Genomic DNA, 15,213 nt, shown 5'->3' with positions numbered 1-15,213 from the left:
CCATGCAAAATTTGGTTGCAGTATCTTAAGAGATTTCCAAATGCATGGTGAACAAGCGATTTCCCAAAATATATAGTAGATTTTTCATAGCAACAGTTTTATCCAGAGTGTGGCTTAAAGCTTCAATTATTATTTGCAATAATCACATCCATATTTAATATTAATTTCTTGTTTAAAGTTTAACTCAAAATTATAATTATTTATTTTAATCTTTAATTCTCTGGTAGACTAAGCAGGGCATTTAAGATTCTTCGTAATTGCTTTCCCAGTAGTAGGAGGGTAGGGCTGGCTTGAACTTTACTCCTCTATTAAGGAAAACTGAAGAACAGGAACCTCTCTGAACAAAATCTAAAATATATAATTCCAATTACTGTATATACTAAAATGAACCTGACTAAACTGTGGAAAATTCTCTGCTAGGGCAGAGCTCCTTAAAGTGTGAGATTAGCTCTGCTTCCTATTCTTGATGCAGAGTCTGTGTTGGGCTCTCCAAGTCTCTCCATAGAGCTTGAGTAAAACATCCTAGCAGGGATTTGGGTTTCACAAAGTGTGAAGGGGGGACAGGGAGAGAGAGAGTTGGGGTTAAGACAACAGCCCCTCCTATTCTGCTCTGGAACCAATTAAGCGAGCAAGAATGCTGAGATCAAGTAGTGCTGAGGCTTCAGCCTCTGCCTGTGCCATAAGGCAGACAGATTCTTTTTATCCATTCCTTACATGTTGGGACTGTAGAGTTCTTCCTTCTTGGCAATAATTAACTTGCAGTGGTCAATAAATTAGGAACTGAAAAACAATGTGCTTGAAAAAATGTAAAATTCAAGCAGCCTAATTTTTGTACTAGTGTTAGATAATAATCAGTTATTCTTGTAATGTCTCATTTTACAAGATACCAAAACTTTGTGTTGCAGGAGAACATCACAGAATGTGTAAGTAGTCTGCTGTGAAGGAGTTGCATCTGCAAGAAATATGTATGTTGGTTTTATAAAATCTTATTTGACTTATGTGACACTAAGTGCCAACCAAATAATTTTATTTCCAGTTTTTGCATATAGATTTTGTTGCTTCTGTAAAAATTAATTCTGTTCCGATTTAGTGGTAGATATTCCTTAGGTTTCCTAATTGGGAGATTAAATAATAATCATTTTGCTTGTGTAACTGTTGTCAACAGTTTTTCAAATTCAGGCATTTTTACACCACCCTTCAATTGTATCCCCAGGATTGTTTACAATAAAGGGTAAACAAAACGTAAATACATCTCTCTACATTCATTTTATTATGCCTTACAACACAATCCTAACAATGTATACTCAGAAATGAGTCCTACTGAATTTAGTGGGCTTACGTCTAGGTGCTGTAGGTTGAGATAGTATTGTAGCCTAATTTTTTCAAAACAATTTGTGAGAAGAAATACTAAAGCACTTTCTGATTTTCAGAATTCAAACTTTTTATATCAGTTATTTACACAGAGTAGCTGTGATGACTTACTCTCAAGTAGACATGCCTAGGATTGTGCTGCAAGATTTATTTAGACTGTAGCCCTAAACACACAGTCCAATCCTATACATGTCTGCTTAGACACACGTTCCATTGAATTCAGTGGGGCTTCCTTCTAGGTAAATGGGAGTAGGATTAGTAAGAATAAGCCCCATTGAACACAGTGGGCATTTACTTCAAAATAAACGTGTATACAGCAGAACTGAAAATCTTTAAACTCATTCTTTGCATCTGTGGATGAGCTGCTTGCTGTAGAAACATGCTTATTATGAATGAAAGAGGACATCATAGATTCTGTAGAATCAAGGCTGCAATTCTGAACATACTTAGGCCTATTGAAAATAATGGCACTTGCTTGAAAGTAAATACATATAAAATTGCTCAGTAAGGTATTTTTAAGCAGGAATGGTTGATGAGGAAAGGTGCTGTGGTGCACATGGCCTCCCAGCAATGGAATCTATGGTTTGCTGGGAGGAAGAGGCCCCTGGAGGCAGCAAGGCTGGCCCAGTCTGGTTGCATTGGTGGGAGTGCTGGATTGTGTCACAACTGGCTTGTTGTTGTTGTTTAGTCGTTTAGTCATGTCCGACTCTTCGTGACCCCATGGACCAGAGCACGCCAGGCACCTCTGTCTTCCACTGCCCCCCACAGTTTGGTCAAACTCATGCTGGAAGCTTCGAGAACACTGTCCAACCATCTCGTCCTCTGTCGTCCCCTTCTCCTTGTGCCGTCCATCTTTCCCAACATCAGGGTCTTTTCCAGGGAGTCTTCTCTTCTCATAGGTGGTCAAAGTACTGGAGCCTCAGCTGCAGGATCTGTCCTTCCAGTGAGCACTCAGGGCTGATTTCCTTAAGAATACGTAGATAGGTTTGATCTTCTTGCAGTCCATGGGACTCTCAAGAGTCTCCTCCAGCACCATAATTCAGAAGCATCAATTCTTTGGCAATCAGCCTTCTTTATGGTCCAGCTCTCACTTCCATACACAACTGGCTTAGTTTAGGCCATTATTGCCTGATGTCTTTCTGCTCAGTCAGGGGAACTGGTCATTGGGTACTTACTCTGAACAGGCCTACAAAGAAAATCTACAGAGAAAAGGTTTCTCTTTGGTTTCCTTCCTTTTAGACCTAGGTTTTTTCCACTGACACTCGCGTGAACTAAGACGAAACTAAGGCATAGTGAGAGGGGTTGGGTAGATACTTGATTATGTTGATATGTCACATAATCTTATCTTGCCTAGGCAAGAGGGGGAATTAACCTGCTCATGCTTGGCTTATTCTTGCTCACTCTCTCAAGAGGATCTGTTCACGTGATAGTAACCTTTAGCAGGGTTCCACTAATGTAATGGGACTTCCGTTTCTTCTCCTTCAGCCCCCTCAAGGTGCTCTGAAGGGTCCCCCAATGCTCCAGGGCTGATTTTGAGGGCACACGGGGGCTGGAGGGGAAGGAGAAATTCTGCACACACAGTCAGTTGTGGAAACAAAGGTGCCGGGTTGGAGACAGCCCATACTAAGTACCCAGCAATCCAATTTTATACTGCTGACTACTTTTGGAACGTTATCCAAAAAACTAAAAATAAACAAACTGAGATTTGTTTTTCTTACAGGAAGTTCTGGTTAAAAGACCTCATAGTGCACCAGAATTATCATTCAGAGACAAATCTGCTTTGAAGATTTCTGCAAATTTCAGAACCACTATGGAAGAGATAACTGTTATGAAAAAACAACGTCTTTCAGTAGATGCGGAAGCTACAAAGCCTGGCATTTTATCAACAAAGCCACAAAGCTCTCTTAGCCTTGAGAAAAGAGAATCTGCCGCACACAAAAGTGTTCTTGTTGGTTCAGATAAAGATTCTGATATAGCTTTGGCAAGTACATTCAAGCAAACAAAAGGTCTTTTCTCCTCTAGAGGACGATCTGCATCTATTGCACCCACTCCAGCTCCTGAACCTATAGATGAAACTAATCTGGCTGAAGAATCTAGAAAAGCTGGGATGAAGTACATCGTTTTCCCAAGGAAAGCATCATACAAAAGGAGATCATTGAAAACAGCAGGGAAATACATTTCTGTTCATATATTAGAAAGTGTTTGTGAGAAATTAAGAGAACCTCCACAGATTCTTAAAAGGTCTGCCTTTTTATTAATATTTGCAACTTTTAATTTTATATATTGAGCACTTTGGGGTATGGAAACAGTAATTTCTCCAACAGCACCAGATACTATTTTTATGTGTGTGCCAGTTCTTTATGGGTAATACAGTAATACTAGCTTTCCTAAATTGGTGTTATCCTGATGCTTTGGGTTACAAAGACTCTCCTCCCTGCAAGAGAGGGGAGTGGTTGTGGGCGGGAGCCGAGCACCGCCCCTAGCAGGGGGCGTTAGCCCCCTGCCTCCATCTCACCTGGCTGGCGCCCACGCCCCTTGGCAGGCATCCAACCAGGTGCCTGAGAGGGGGCGTGTTCAGCAGCCGTTTGCTGCGGCGCCAGCCTCTCCCCGGCCTCATTCTTCGTCGTCTCGCCGCGAGTCAAATTGGTGTTATCCTGATGCTTTGGGTTACAACTCCTTTCAATCCCAGCAAGCAAAGCCAGTGGTAACAGATCATGGGAGTTGTAGCTTGTAGTCCAAAACATTTGGAGGGTACCAAATTGGTACCAGATATGTTCACAAGAACATCAACTGTGGGCAGAAGATTCCCAAAGGATTCGGTATAGCTTTGTTTCCTCTCTTCCCTCAGCAAATTCTCAGGCAGTAGGCAACCCTTTTGCCTAAATGCAAGTTTCATGTCGTGTTCTTGCATTTCATCACATAGAGCAGACAAATTGCCTGAGGATATGAAATGACTCACAGACTTCCAGTGCTCTCTCCAGTGCTCTGGTGCACTGCCAGTGGCTGTGTGAAGGACTGATGTGGAAAAATACTTTCTAATCATTATGGGATTCTGTGTATGGGCGCTTCACTTTTGGTTGCACTGAAATACAGTAAATTAATTACAGTTAATTTAACAGTAAATTAAACTAAACATAAGAGGTACTATTTGGATTTTTTGTCTCAGGTGCCAAATTATTGTTGCACCTTGTCCATCAGAAAATGCTATTTAGGCTATACACATTGCTTTATCGGTTTGACACAGTTGCACAGCTGTCATGTGCAACATGAGTGTATAATAAAGAAGTTAGAGAGCTCTTTGATTACTAAGTTTTCTACATAAATTATAAATTTTCTACATAAAAAGAAATACTAATGACAGTGTAAACCATTTTTATGCACCCCTGATAGGAATCTTCTGTTATGTGTTGAAACTTGAATATTACGCAGCAATCAAATACTTTATTAAACTTTATAATGAATATTTATTGGTCATATGTCACATTGTTACATATGTCATATTGGTCATATGTCAGCAACAAATGTACAGGCAAAATGTAATTCTAGTTTTGGCTTTTTCCTTAGGTCTGCATCTCTTGGAAGGCTTCCAATTCACAATAAATTCTGTATCAAAGTATCTCGAGCAGTTCGAAGTTATCGAAGTCCCAGCCTCCCTTGCTGGCTAGATTTTGAAAAATTTGCAGCAAGCCAAGGGAGAACCCCAGAAGACACAGATGATTATCTTTGGGCCAGAAAAATCTGGAATAAATGGTTTGATGAGCAATACCCTCCCAGTAGGCAATCTTTTACTGATAAATCAATGGCAGGCAAAAAGGACATAGAGGAGGAAACCAAGGACACAGAATTAGTGAACACAGTAAATCCTCTTCTCTTTGAGGGAAAGCCAGATGAACTTGAGCAGTGTCAATCTGAAATTGATAAAATAACCCAAGAAATAGATGAAGGAAAATTTTCTGGGTTTAACTATTGTAGACGTGGAGCAATATACAGGAAAATAGGCAAAATGAAGGCAGCCATGGATGACTTGGAAAAAGTAAGTTTTAAAGAAATAATACCTATTTCTTCTTGCTACTGAAGATGCTTTGTTATCTTATTAATAACTATGACCCTCTGGCAGTGACAGATGAACTTAACAAATGGAAGAGCATCTTTTTCAAATAATCCCCTCTCTGGATTCCTCATTTTATGCACTTTTCTGTTTAGGAAAAAAAACTTTGCAGGACTATATCTGGAAACCTAGCAATTTTGCAGATAATTATGTCACCAGTGATCTGTTTTCATTATACCCTACATATCTGAACACACGAAAAATATTTTTTTATATATTTTAATGAAAGTCTTAATTCCACATTACAGCTATTGAGAATTGTACGATTGACTCAAACTCATTGTTCATTTTTAATAAGATTGCAGTAGTTTTTTCACAATACAATACAATGAAAAACAAACTAAGCAAAAACAAAAAGAGGAAGAAAAATGCAAAGTCCTCTCTCAAAGGTAGATTCTAGCCCTTGTCTCACATAGAAAGAGGTGGGCCTTCCCAGCTATCACCTGGGAGTTTTCCTACCACCCTGGGAGATCTCCCCTTCCCTGCCTCTCACACAAGTTCCTCCACCATCCATCCATCCATCCATCCATCATCTTCATCTACATAAAATCCCCCAGTCATGGTTCACTTTTGTGGACTATAGAAACATCAAGCTGTTTGCCAGGTGGTGATGTTATGCATACGTTTGACGTCATACAGACATGGTGGTACTACACTGAGCGTATTTTTCGTCCCATAGGGCGCTCCGGCACATGGGACGCATCTAGTTTTTTGGGGGGGAAATAAAGGAAATTCCCCCCCTTTATTTCCCCCCCAAAACCAGGTCGGGGAACAGCGGGATGGCGGCGAAAAATACGGTATTTAGAACCGAAGAAGCTAGGCATGAGTATCAGAGAATTGCTGTATGCTATTGTGTACAAGCAACTCCCCATTTACATGGGAGTTATGTTCTGAGGCACCGGAAACACAATTGGAAAAGCTGGCAAACACCCTCTAAACTCTAGACTCTTGAAAACCCTTTAAAAAAACCCAGCAGCACTTACCAGATGTCAGACACCACCACAGTTGCTCCATCTGAACCTCCTTGCTCCAATTAAACTCTCCACAGGCCTTAACAGTTAGAGCAAGGGCTCCTGGGATTGCGCTTGCAAAGGCTCGTGGAATTTCTAGGCACTGTTTCATGTCTTTTTTGCCCTTTCTGGGCTCTTTTAGGGCTGTTTTTGCCACTGTTTTGGTCACTTTTGGGCTTGGTGCAATGTGTGCATGCACAATCATGCATCAATTGAATGCTTGACAATTGTATTTTTTCAGTAGCATATGATAGAGTTAGTGTGTAGTAAGGAAGCTTAATGTAGCAGTAAGCTATGCTAGACAGACCATAGATCTTCCTTATATGACTGTTTTATATTGGGGTCCAGAAGAACATATTGAAACTAGATATTCAATATAGGTACTTGCAGCCTACAGTGACCAGTATATTCACTTTGGATTGAGTTTAACTACTTTCTGTAGCCAACAATTTCAAAATGCATTTTGTTAATATGAAAGCAACAATATAAGCTAAAAATGGTACATTTATTTAATTTTTAAGTATGCAAGGAGCTTTAGTGCATAAATGTTTTGCAGCAACTAATTGTAGGGCACTAAAGGAGGCCTCAGGCCAGGATTCCTGGCAGTCATGCTCAGGCAACTACTCTGTTCCTACCTGCCAGATCATTCAGTCAGTTTATTCTGTGTCCACTAGGTCTTATAAATCCTAACCTCAGAGCAACTGGTCTGCAGTGTGAGCATATTACCTATGTGCCCGTTTCCTTCCCCTGATGGCTTCCTTAAATATAAGAGCTGTATGGCTTTGACTGCAGATATGCTTCTGACTGCCCTCTCCACAGATGCTCTGATGTTGTCCTGCGACTTGACTTGTGTTCTTTTGATAATGTACCAGCGTCTGGTCCCTCTGGTCCTTGTTTCCTGGTTGGAACTCAGCCCTTGCCCTTTTTAGATGATATATCTGCTTTTGACCCAGAAGCTAGCTCCACCTGGTCCTGGAACCAGATTGTATAGAGCCTAACCAAAACTTAGATCTCACCATGTTGTTTTTTCTTAGATCCCAAGTGATGTTCCCAGAGGTGTAACTTAAGATGTGCCTTATGATACTGGAATTTTTAGCTAACTAATAACCAAATTATCTCATTACTTTCACAGGCAATAAGTTTAGAACCAATGCTGGTTAATGCCTATTGGCATAGACATTTAATTTTCATTTACCAGAACAAAATGCTTCCAGCACTAGAAGACCTGAATTTTATAATTAAGTGCAACAAAAACAATGCAGGCAAGTAACTTTGAAACCCCATGATGTACAATTTTGTTCTGAGAAGCTCCTGATTATGTGTCCCTCATATCAAATCAGTATGTACAGAAGTTTTATTATTATGCAACACTTCTGCCAAATATCCATAGGTCTAGACAAAGGTTGGAAAATTACTTCCAATACATTTGCAGATTTGAATCACACGATTTGGTTTGCAAATTTTTATTACAGTTGCAATTAATTTTAGTTAAAAAACATGCATATCAATGATATTGGGCATCTGAAAGAGACTAATTTTAAAGTATTTTGATTATGCAGATGCATATCTGTCAAGAGCTGAAATATACAAAAATCAGGGAGATAATTCATTAGCAATTATCAACTACAGTCTTGCCCTGAAATGCAGACCTACAGATGATGAAATATATTACAAAAGAGCTGAGGCCCATGAAGAGGATGGTGATATAATACTGGCGATAGAAGATTATGCTAAAGTAAGTATTGCTATATATAGTTTTACATTATATTTGGGCCAGAATCAAAAAACCTGTACAATTACTTCTGTGCTCGCCAAGGATTCTTCGCAAAGGTTCTTAAAATGGTGGTCACAGAACACTATTGAAGCCAAAGTTGTGATATGACATGAGGGCCTACTATTCAAAGAAAAAACAATAAAAGCTCCTACTGGGCAAGAGCAAAAGTTGAGTTTGCCTAGTTATTTGTTTAGTTACTTTGGGCAATTTCCAACTAATGCATCCCATCAGTGCAAGGATTTGCATTTGCACAATGAGACTTCCCCATATTCTTCCTGCCATGTTACCCTAAATCTGTCATAGGTGTTCTCCCAACTCTCTGGCACAGATTAGGGGAGGACGCAAGTGAGCAGAGAGAGAGAGAAGTTCTGTTGTACAAGTGTAAATCCATGTACTGATGGGATGTACTTGTGCGGAGTGAGCAATGCAATTTATAAGACTAAGGCTTATGTCTGATGTTCTGCTTCAAGTAAACTCATCGATATGAATGGGCATGGCTAATTTAGGTGCATTAATTTCAGTTGAACTACTCTGAACTTTATTAGACACAATCCAATAATAAAAAAGAGATAAATCACAATTGACAAAATATGGATTGAAAAGACTGTGAAAAATGAAAAGTACCAACTCTGTTGGGAAGGCATTCCATAGTCAGGGTGCCAGCACCAAAAACGCCATCCCTCCAGAAGTCACTTATTGTACCTTATTTGGCAGTAAATCTAGTAGCAAGGAGCACAACCCTTTGGAAGCAAACAAGTTTGGCAGGATGCTTTGTTCTTTCTCTTCATGGGACTGTCTGACTTACAGTAGTCATGCTCAGAGTAGATGCACTGAAATCAATGGGCTTAAATTAGTCTTGACTTAAATCAATTTATGGTAATGGGTGTGACATTATAGATACAGCTCCCATTCTGAGTATGATTTAGTATGATTTAATCACTTGCTGTTTATCCACTTAACATTGCTCCCAGCTTCTTATCTCTCTCTGAGAAAGAAAAAAGAGGTAACCTTTCCTCCCCAAGCTGGACATAGTGGTTGAAATATATTCAGAGTCGCAAAGTGATTTCATGCTCTTTATTCAGCTCATAGTGGTGAGGAGGAATGAATGCGAGTCCCCTCAAAGTATCTGCTTTATATACATTATTTACACAATGGGCTGCACATGATTGGCTAATTCCGGAATTCTACTGTAAGCCAATCAGGTTGTGGATTCACTTCTATCTGGAGAATGATTGGGTGGTTCCTGCCAACCAATCATACTGCTGCATTGTTCTAGGACCAATCAGACCGCTGCATTTTGGATCCTATTGTTCTAGGACCAATCAGACTGCTGCAGTTTGGATCCTATTCAACTCAGTACATAACAGTGGTGGAATATTTTTTGACTGGATCAGTGGCAGGGAAGGAAAGGGTTAAGCAACCTAGCTTTGGCAGGGCAAAGTCAGTACACTGGACTCCATTCAACTAAATAGATGCACTAGCAGCAACCAGCGCAATGGGACTTTCCTTATCTCCCCTGCCCACCCAAATCAGCTCGGGGGGGGGGGGGGAGTCAGGAGAACACCTAGAAGAGCACACAGAAAGATGAGAGGGGAGATAATTTCATCTGGCAAGAAGACATGCTTGTGTTGATTAAATGATTGCCTTGGTGTGACATTATGAATACAAAAGCAAGGGTAACAATTGCATGTATTTTATTTCAATCTAGTGCCTTTTCTATAATCCCAAAAGAACTGATGCACTTATGAAGCATGGAATACATTACTTTAATAAATCTATATGGAATATAGCTATTAATGATTTTACAAATGTGATTAAACAGGACCCAAGCATTGCAGAGGCAAGGTAACTGCAAATTATATATGAATTTAAGCAATTATAGTTGACTTCTAAATCCCTTGTAACAGTGTCTGAGAAAATGATTATGCCCTGCATTCAGTGTCTGCCTGTGACCTCTTGTACATTGAGTGAAAGTATCTGTGCCCTACTTTCTGGGTATAAATATATGAGAGTGATGAGTGCCATTGTGTTACTTGTGTCTATCTGTTGGAGAGAGAGAGAGAGACTGAGACTGGATCTGATGAGACAAGGAGTGCCAATGTCTTATGAAACCTGTCTGTGGTGGTGGGTCAATTGTGTTGTGCAGAGCTATCTCTGCTATTGGTATATATGCCTCTTGAACCTTCATTTAATTCTTCTTTGCATCAGAATGTTTGTAAGGTTCAGGATTGTAGTCTATGGAATATGTTGATTTATATAGCATTGTTAACACAATACGTACACTTTTTGTTTTGAGAGCCTGATCAATATGCTTTGTCAAATTCAATGTTTATGTTTTTTAAGCTGCCCATTATCTTTCCTCGCCTCTTGCATTTCAGTTCTAAGCACAATTACTTTAAGGCAATTCCCACTGTTATGAATGGAACTTACGGTACTTCCATGTAAGCATACTTAGGATCACAGCCTTGACTTGTTTAAATCAAATTAAACACACTGGGACAACAAGTTTTGCATTCAGACAGAATTTATATAAATGCAGAATATTGTAAAGCTACTATGATGAGGAAAATATTGGTTTGATTTCTAGAACCTATCGAGGGAGAATATATATTAAACTAGAGCAGTATAAAAATGCAGCTGAAGATTTCGCTGTTGCAATTCACTTGAATCCTAATGATTGGATTGCATACTACCACAGAGGTTGTCTTTTGCGAACGCTGGATCCAAAACAAGCCCTGCAGGACTTGAGTGTTTCTGGTATAGTATACACTGTTTTTATGATAGATGGGGGACTTTTTAAGTTCGAAGTGTGAATTTATACATTTTTCTTTTTAAGTATATCAAATATCTATATCTCCTGCCTTTCTCCCTAATGGGACTCAAGGTGGCTTACAGCTAAAAATAGGACTTGCTAAAAACATAGAATTTTTTTTAATTAAACATTAATAGAATTAAAAGTATTTACAAATTTTCCATCTATATGTTGAGGATGTTTCCTTTAAACACTGGAAAGTCCTTCCAGCATATGTATATGTATATGTATATGTATACAGTGAGTGGTACCTTGGTTCTCAAACTTAATCCGTTCTGGAAGTCCATTCCAAAACCAAAGCATTCCCAAACCAAGGCGCGCTTTCCCATAGAAAGTAATGCAAAATGGATTAATCCGTTCCAGACTTTTAAAAACAACCCCTAAAACAGCACTTTAACATGAATTTTACTATCTATTGATCCATAAAATGAAAGCAATAAACAATGTACTGCAGTCACACAATCAATCAGTAGCTGAACTGGGCTCCACACAGTCACAAAAAGAAAACAAAAAGCCACAAAAATGCAAAATAAATAGCAAAAACAGACAGACCTCAGCGTAACACTCAAAACAGAAGTGTGGCACTCAAATTGGAGCACGTTTGGCTTCCGGAAAAAGTTCGCAAACCGGAACACTTACTTCCATGTTTGCAGTGTTTGGGTTCCAAGTTGTTTGAGTACTAAGGCGTTTGAGAACCAAGGTACCACTGTACCTATCTTTTTATGTGTATCTGCATATAGATATGTAAAATGAACTGACATGGACCCTGCAATCCTCATCTGAGGCCCTTCTTCATGTGTCTCTTCCACAAGCGGTCTGAAGGGTGGCAACATTAGAACAGGCCCTTTCTGCGGTGCTTGTAGAATGCTCTCCCCAGGGAGGCTTATCTGGCGCCTTCATTGCATATCTTTAGGCACCAGGCAAAAACGTTTCTCTTCAACTGATTAACATTCTGTGGCTTTTTAAATGTTTTTGTAGGTGAGGGGTTATTGGTTTGCTTTTGTTTTATTATGTATTTGGTATCTTTTATTTTTCTGTTGTGACCCGCCCTGGCATCTTTGGACAAAGGGTGGTACAGTGGTGCCTCGCAAGACGAAATTAATTCGTTCCGCGAGTTTTTTCGTCTTGTGATTTTTTCGTCTTGCGAAGCACGGTTTCGGAAAAGTTTTGGAAAAGCTTCAAAAATCACCAAAGTCTTCAAAAACCTCAAAAAAGACTACCACACCGCGTGCTATGAGTTGCTCCTCGAAGTCAAGTCGCAACTGTATTAACGGTTTTAAGAAAAAGGAAACAAACTTGCAAGACGTTTCCGTCTTGTGAAGCAAGCCCATAGGGAAAATCGTCTTGCGAAGCAACTTAAAAAACCAAAAACCCTTTCGTTTTGCGAGTTTTCCGTCTTGCAAGGTACCACTGTATACAAATTTAATAAATAATAATATTTAGCCCAGGAAGTAGGCTGCAGCCAATGACTGGCTCTCGTATTTGTTTGGGCAAATTTTTCAATGTTCCCATTGTCCTGCCCCCCTCCTTTATGATCAGAAGGCCTTTCTCCTATCCCTCCATGAATAGAGTATCTTCCCTCCTTGAAAAAAAGTTCGCTCCTATTCACAGTGAACACCTCAATTTCTTTGGAAAGGGGTTGCAAGAGTTGTTCGGTGACCTGATACAACCATACAACTTTTTCACAAGCTCCCATAGATATTTCAAGGTCATTAAATCTTTTGAAGCAACCATAGAGGTGCAGTCATGCACATTCGGTGATATTTTAAAACAAGCCCTGCAGTTCTATAAGGAGGGTGTGATTTGTGCCAGAGCAGTGAAGAGCAACCAGAATGGAAAGGAATTAAGTAAAGGATGAAGGTCATAGTGCACACTGAGATAAGATATAATTATTTCAAAGGCTATATTTCATGAAGGGCATATAGAAACAACTATATATATTTCCCCATCCCTCCCCAGTTCTTCTCAATCACAAGTTTGAGAATCTTGCTGCTTTTCTTCACCGTGGGATCTTGTATTCAGAACTGAAACAGTGGTTACTGGCGATCTGTGATTTTGAAAGTGCACTCTCCTTGGACAGGTATGCCATATATATATATATATATATATATGTTTGTTGCTTGCTGTATTATTATTATTATTATGGCATTCAAGCCTGCTGATCAAATAAAATCAATTGACAAAACACATTAAAACCAGCTAATGTTTTTCAGGTCAAGGGCCACACTGACCTAAAGCTAACCCTCTGGGGGCCACTTTAATTTTTTAGAGCCTGCGTATTTATGTATTTGCAGTAAACCATGTGTTAGCTTGGCATGACATACGAACCAGTGCCCTGCATATGGAGGTGCAGAAATGTCAGTTCCTGACCTACAGAGAGGGCCATCATAAGCAAAATACTCTATACAGGTTCTAACTTTTATATTGTTTGAGTATAGAGTAATACATACCTGCTTCCCAAATTAGTCAGATCCAATTAATGTTTTAAAAAACAACAGCTCCACTATCACCACCTTAAGGGATAATGGAACCATTTTGCTGAAGGGGGAAGGTATTAACCATCAAACTACTCAGACCAGGTAGTCTCCTATTGCTTGGCTGTGTTACCCAAGAAGCTACACTTCTGATACCTTGTATTCCTTGCTCCCCACCTTTCCCCAAGGAAACATAACTAGTAGAGCTTGGGAATGAATCTAATATAGATTCTGATGCTAATGTGGCATCTGTATCAGAATGGCACATTATTTTCATTAATTGTTTAATTAATTGTTTAGCTAACAAGTCAGTGTAGGTCACTGATAAATCCCACTTTGTGGATGGCCAGAAAGCAGAAGTTCTGTTGTGCTGAGGTAAATTACGCTCTTAGTGCCCAGGTTGCCTACAAAGCAGGTTGTAGGAATGCCATGCTGTGGAAAAGAAATGCGTATTCCTCTCCTTGACACTCTGCTGTGCTTCTGCCCTCACTATAAGAAGCAGCATGGAGATAGCAGGAGGGAACTCAAAACATTACTCTTGCTTTTGTGTAGCGTGTACAGGTCTAGGATGGAAACATGTTTTTCTTACTGGAAAGCAGACTGGCTTTAATTCAACAAATAATATGAAATTCAATGTAGCCTAATGTACAAACATGTTGAAAAATGTAACGCTCATAGCATTCTGTCTCTATTTTCAGGAGCCTTTCCGTAGCTTACATAAATATTGGACTGATTTTGATGTTATATATGGACCGTTATTTTGAATCTATTCGACAGTTCACTCAAGCCATTCAGCTGGATCCATTAGATATTAGACCATACATGTGCAGAGCCCAGGCACATCAAAGGGTATCTATCTATTCTTTACCTATGCTGTAGAATTTGTGTGATAGGTGCTCAATAGGTAACTAGTTGCTTTAAGGCTTGCATATAAAACAATACTGGGACAATGTACAAGAAATGCAAAGACTTTCTCAGTGGAAACAACAGAAGTCCTGGTGTTTTCTTAGTCAGAACCATCTCTCTGAAGGCTTAATTTAGTTCTAAAAACTAATGAAGAGTATTTAGGGTCTACGGTGTTGAACATTCTGGCTTTGTTTTTTCCTTGATACATGCGCTAATTAAAACTTCCCACTTGCTTAATTTTTTTAAAAAATTCCCCATATATATATATTTTGGGGGGGGACGGGACAAAGGGGAGAACCCCTTCTCCTCTGGACAAAAAGTTTGGAGTCTAACTCCTAGTATCACAGGAGAAGCTTTTTTTAAAAATACAACTGTCCTCTTCAGAAAACCCAAATTAATGTATAGGTCCATAATTTCTGAATGAATTCTGTATGTTAGTAAATGTTGGCCAGTTATACCAAGGTACTAAAAAACTGGAGAAATTTGGATTTGGAAATCTGGACATGCCCTATTATTTACATAAAAGGATTTCCTTTGGCTAGCAGGGACGGTATGATGGATTATGGCCCTTCCTTCTGGTCAAGGCAGAAATGAAAGCTGTGGAAGTTTCTTAACAAGCAATTGAAGTTTATTTACTGTTAAAAGATATGGATTAAAAATGTTTTAAAAAGGAGGAGGTGGTCCTTGTATAGGAGAACACATTGAATGAGATGGTGGTATCCTGAGACAAAGAATAATGGATGTTTGTCTGTTTTAAC

At 39.3% G+C, this 15,213-nt stretch overlaps 1 protein-coding gene across 1 annotated transcript in view; it reads left to right on the top strand.

Moving 5' to 3' along the window:
- The window catches only part of TTC6 (tetratricopeptide repeat domain 6), a 64,719-nt gene that overhangs the window by 25,156 nt on the left and 24,350 nt on the right, over positions 1 to 15,213 (top strand). The window contains exons 13-21 of the mRNA XM_077925799.1: positions 906 to 923; positions 3,092 to 3,612; positions 4,936 to 5,404; positions 7,622 to 7,751; positions 8,049 to 8,224; positions 9,972 to 10,108; positions 10,851 to 11,020; positions 13,035 to 13,155; positions 14,248 to 14,398. Coding sequence (XP_077781925.1) covers positions 906 to 923; positions 3,092 to 3,612; positions 4,936 to 5,404; positions 7,622 to 7,751; positions 8,049 to 8,224; positions 9,972 to 10,108; positions 10,851 to 11,020; positions 13,035 to 13,155; positions 14,248 to 14,398 — 1,893 coding nt within the window. The remainder of the gene's footprint in view (positions 1 to 905; positions 924 to 3,091; positions 3,613 to 4,935; positions 5,405 to 7,621; positions 7,752 to 8,048; positions 8,225 to 9,971; positions 10,109 to 10,850; positions 11,021 to 13,034; positions 13,156 to 14,247; positions 14,399 to 15,213) is intronic.

Source organism: Podarcis muralis, chromosome 1, assembly GCF_964188315.1.
Source record: "Podarcis muralis chromosome 1, rPodMur119.hap1.1, whole genome shotgun sequence".
NCBI classification, from domain to species: Eukaryota; Metazoa; Chordata; class Lepidosauria; order Squamata; family Lacertidae; genus Podarcis; species Podarcis muralis.
Note: the sequence above shows the minus strand (reverse complement) of the source record. Positions and strands in the feature narration are given on the sequence as shown.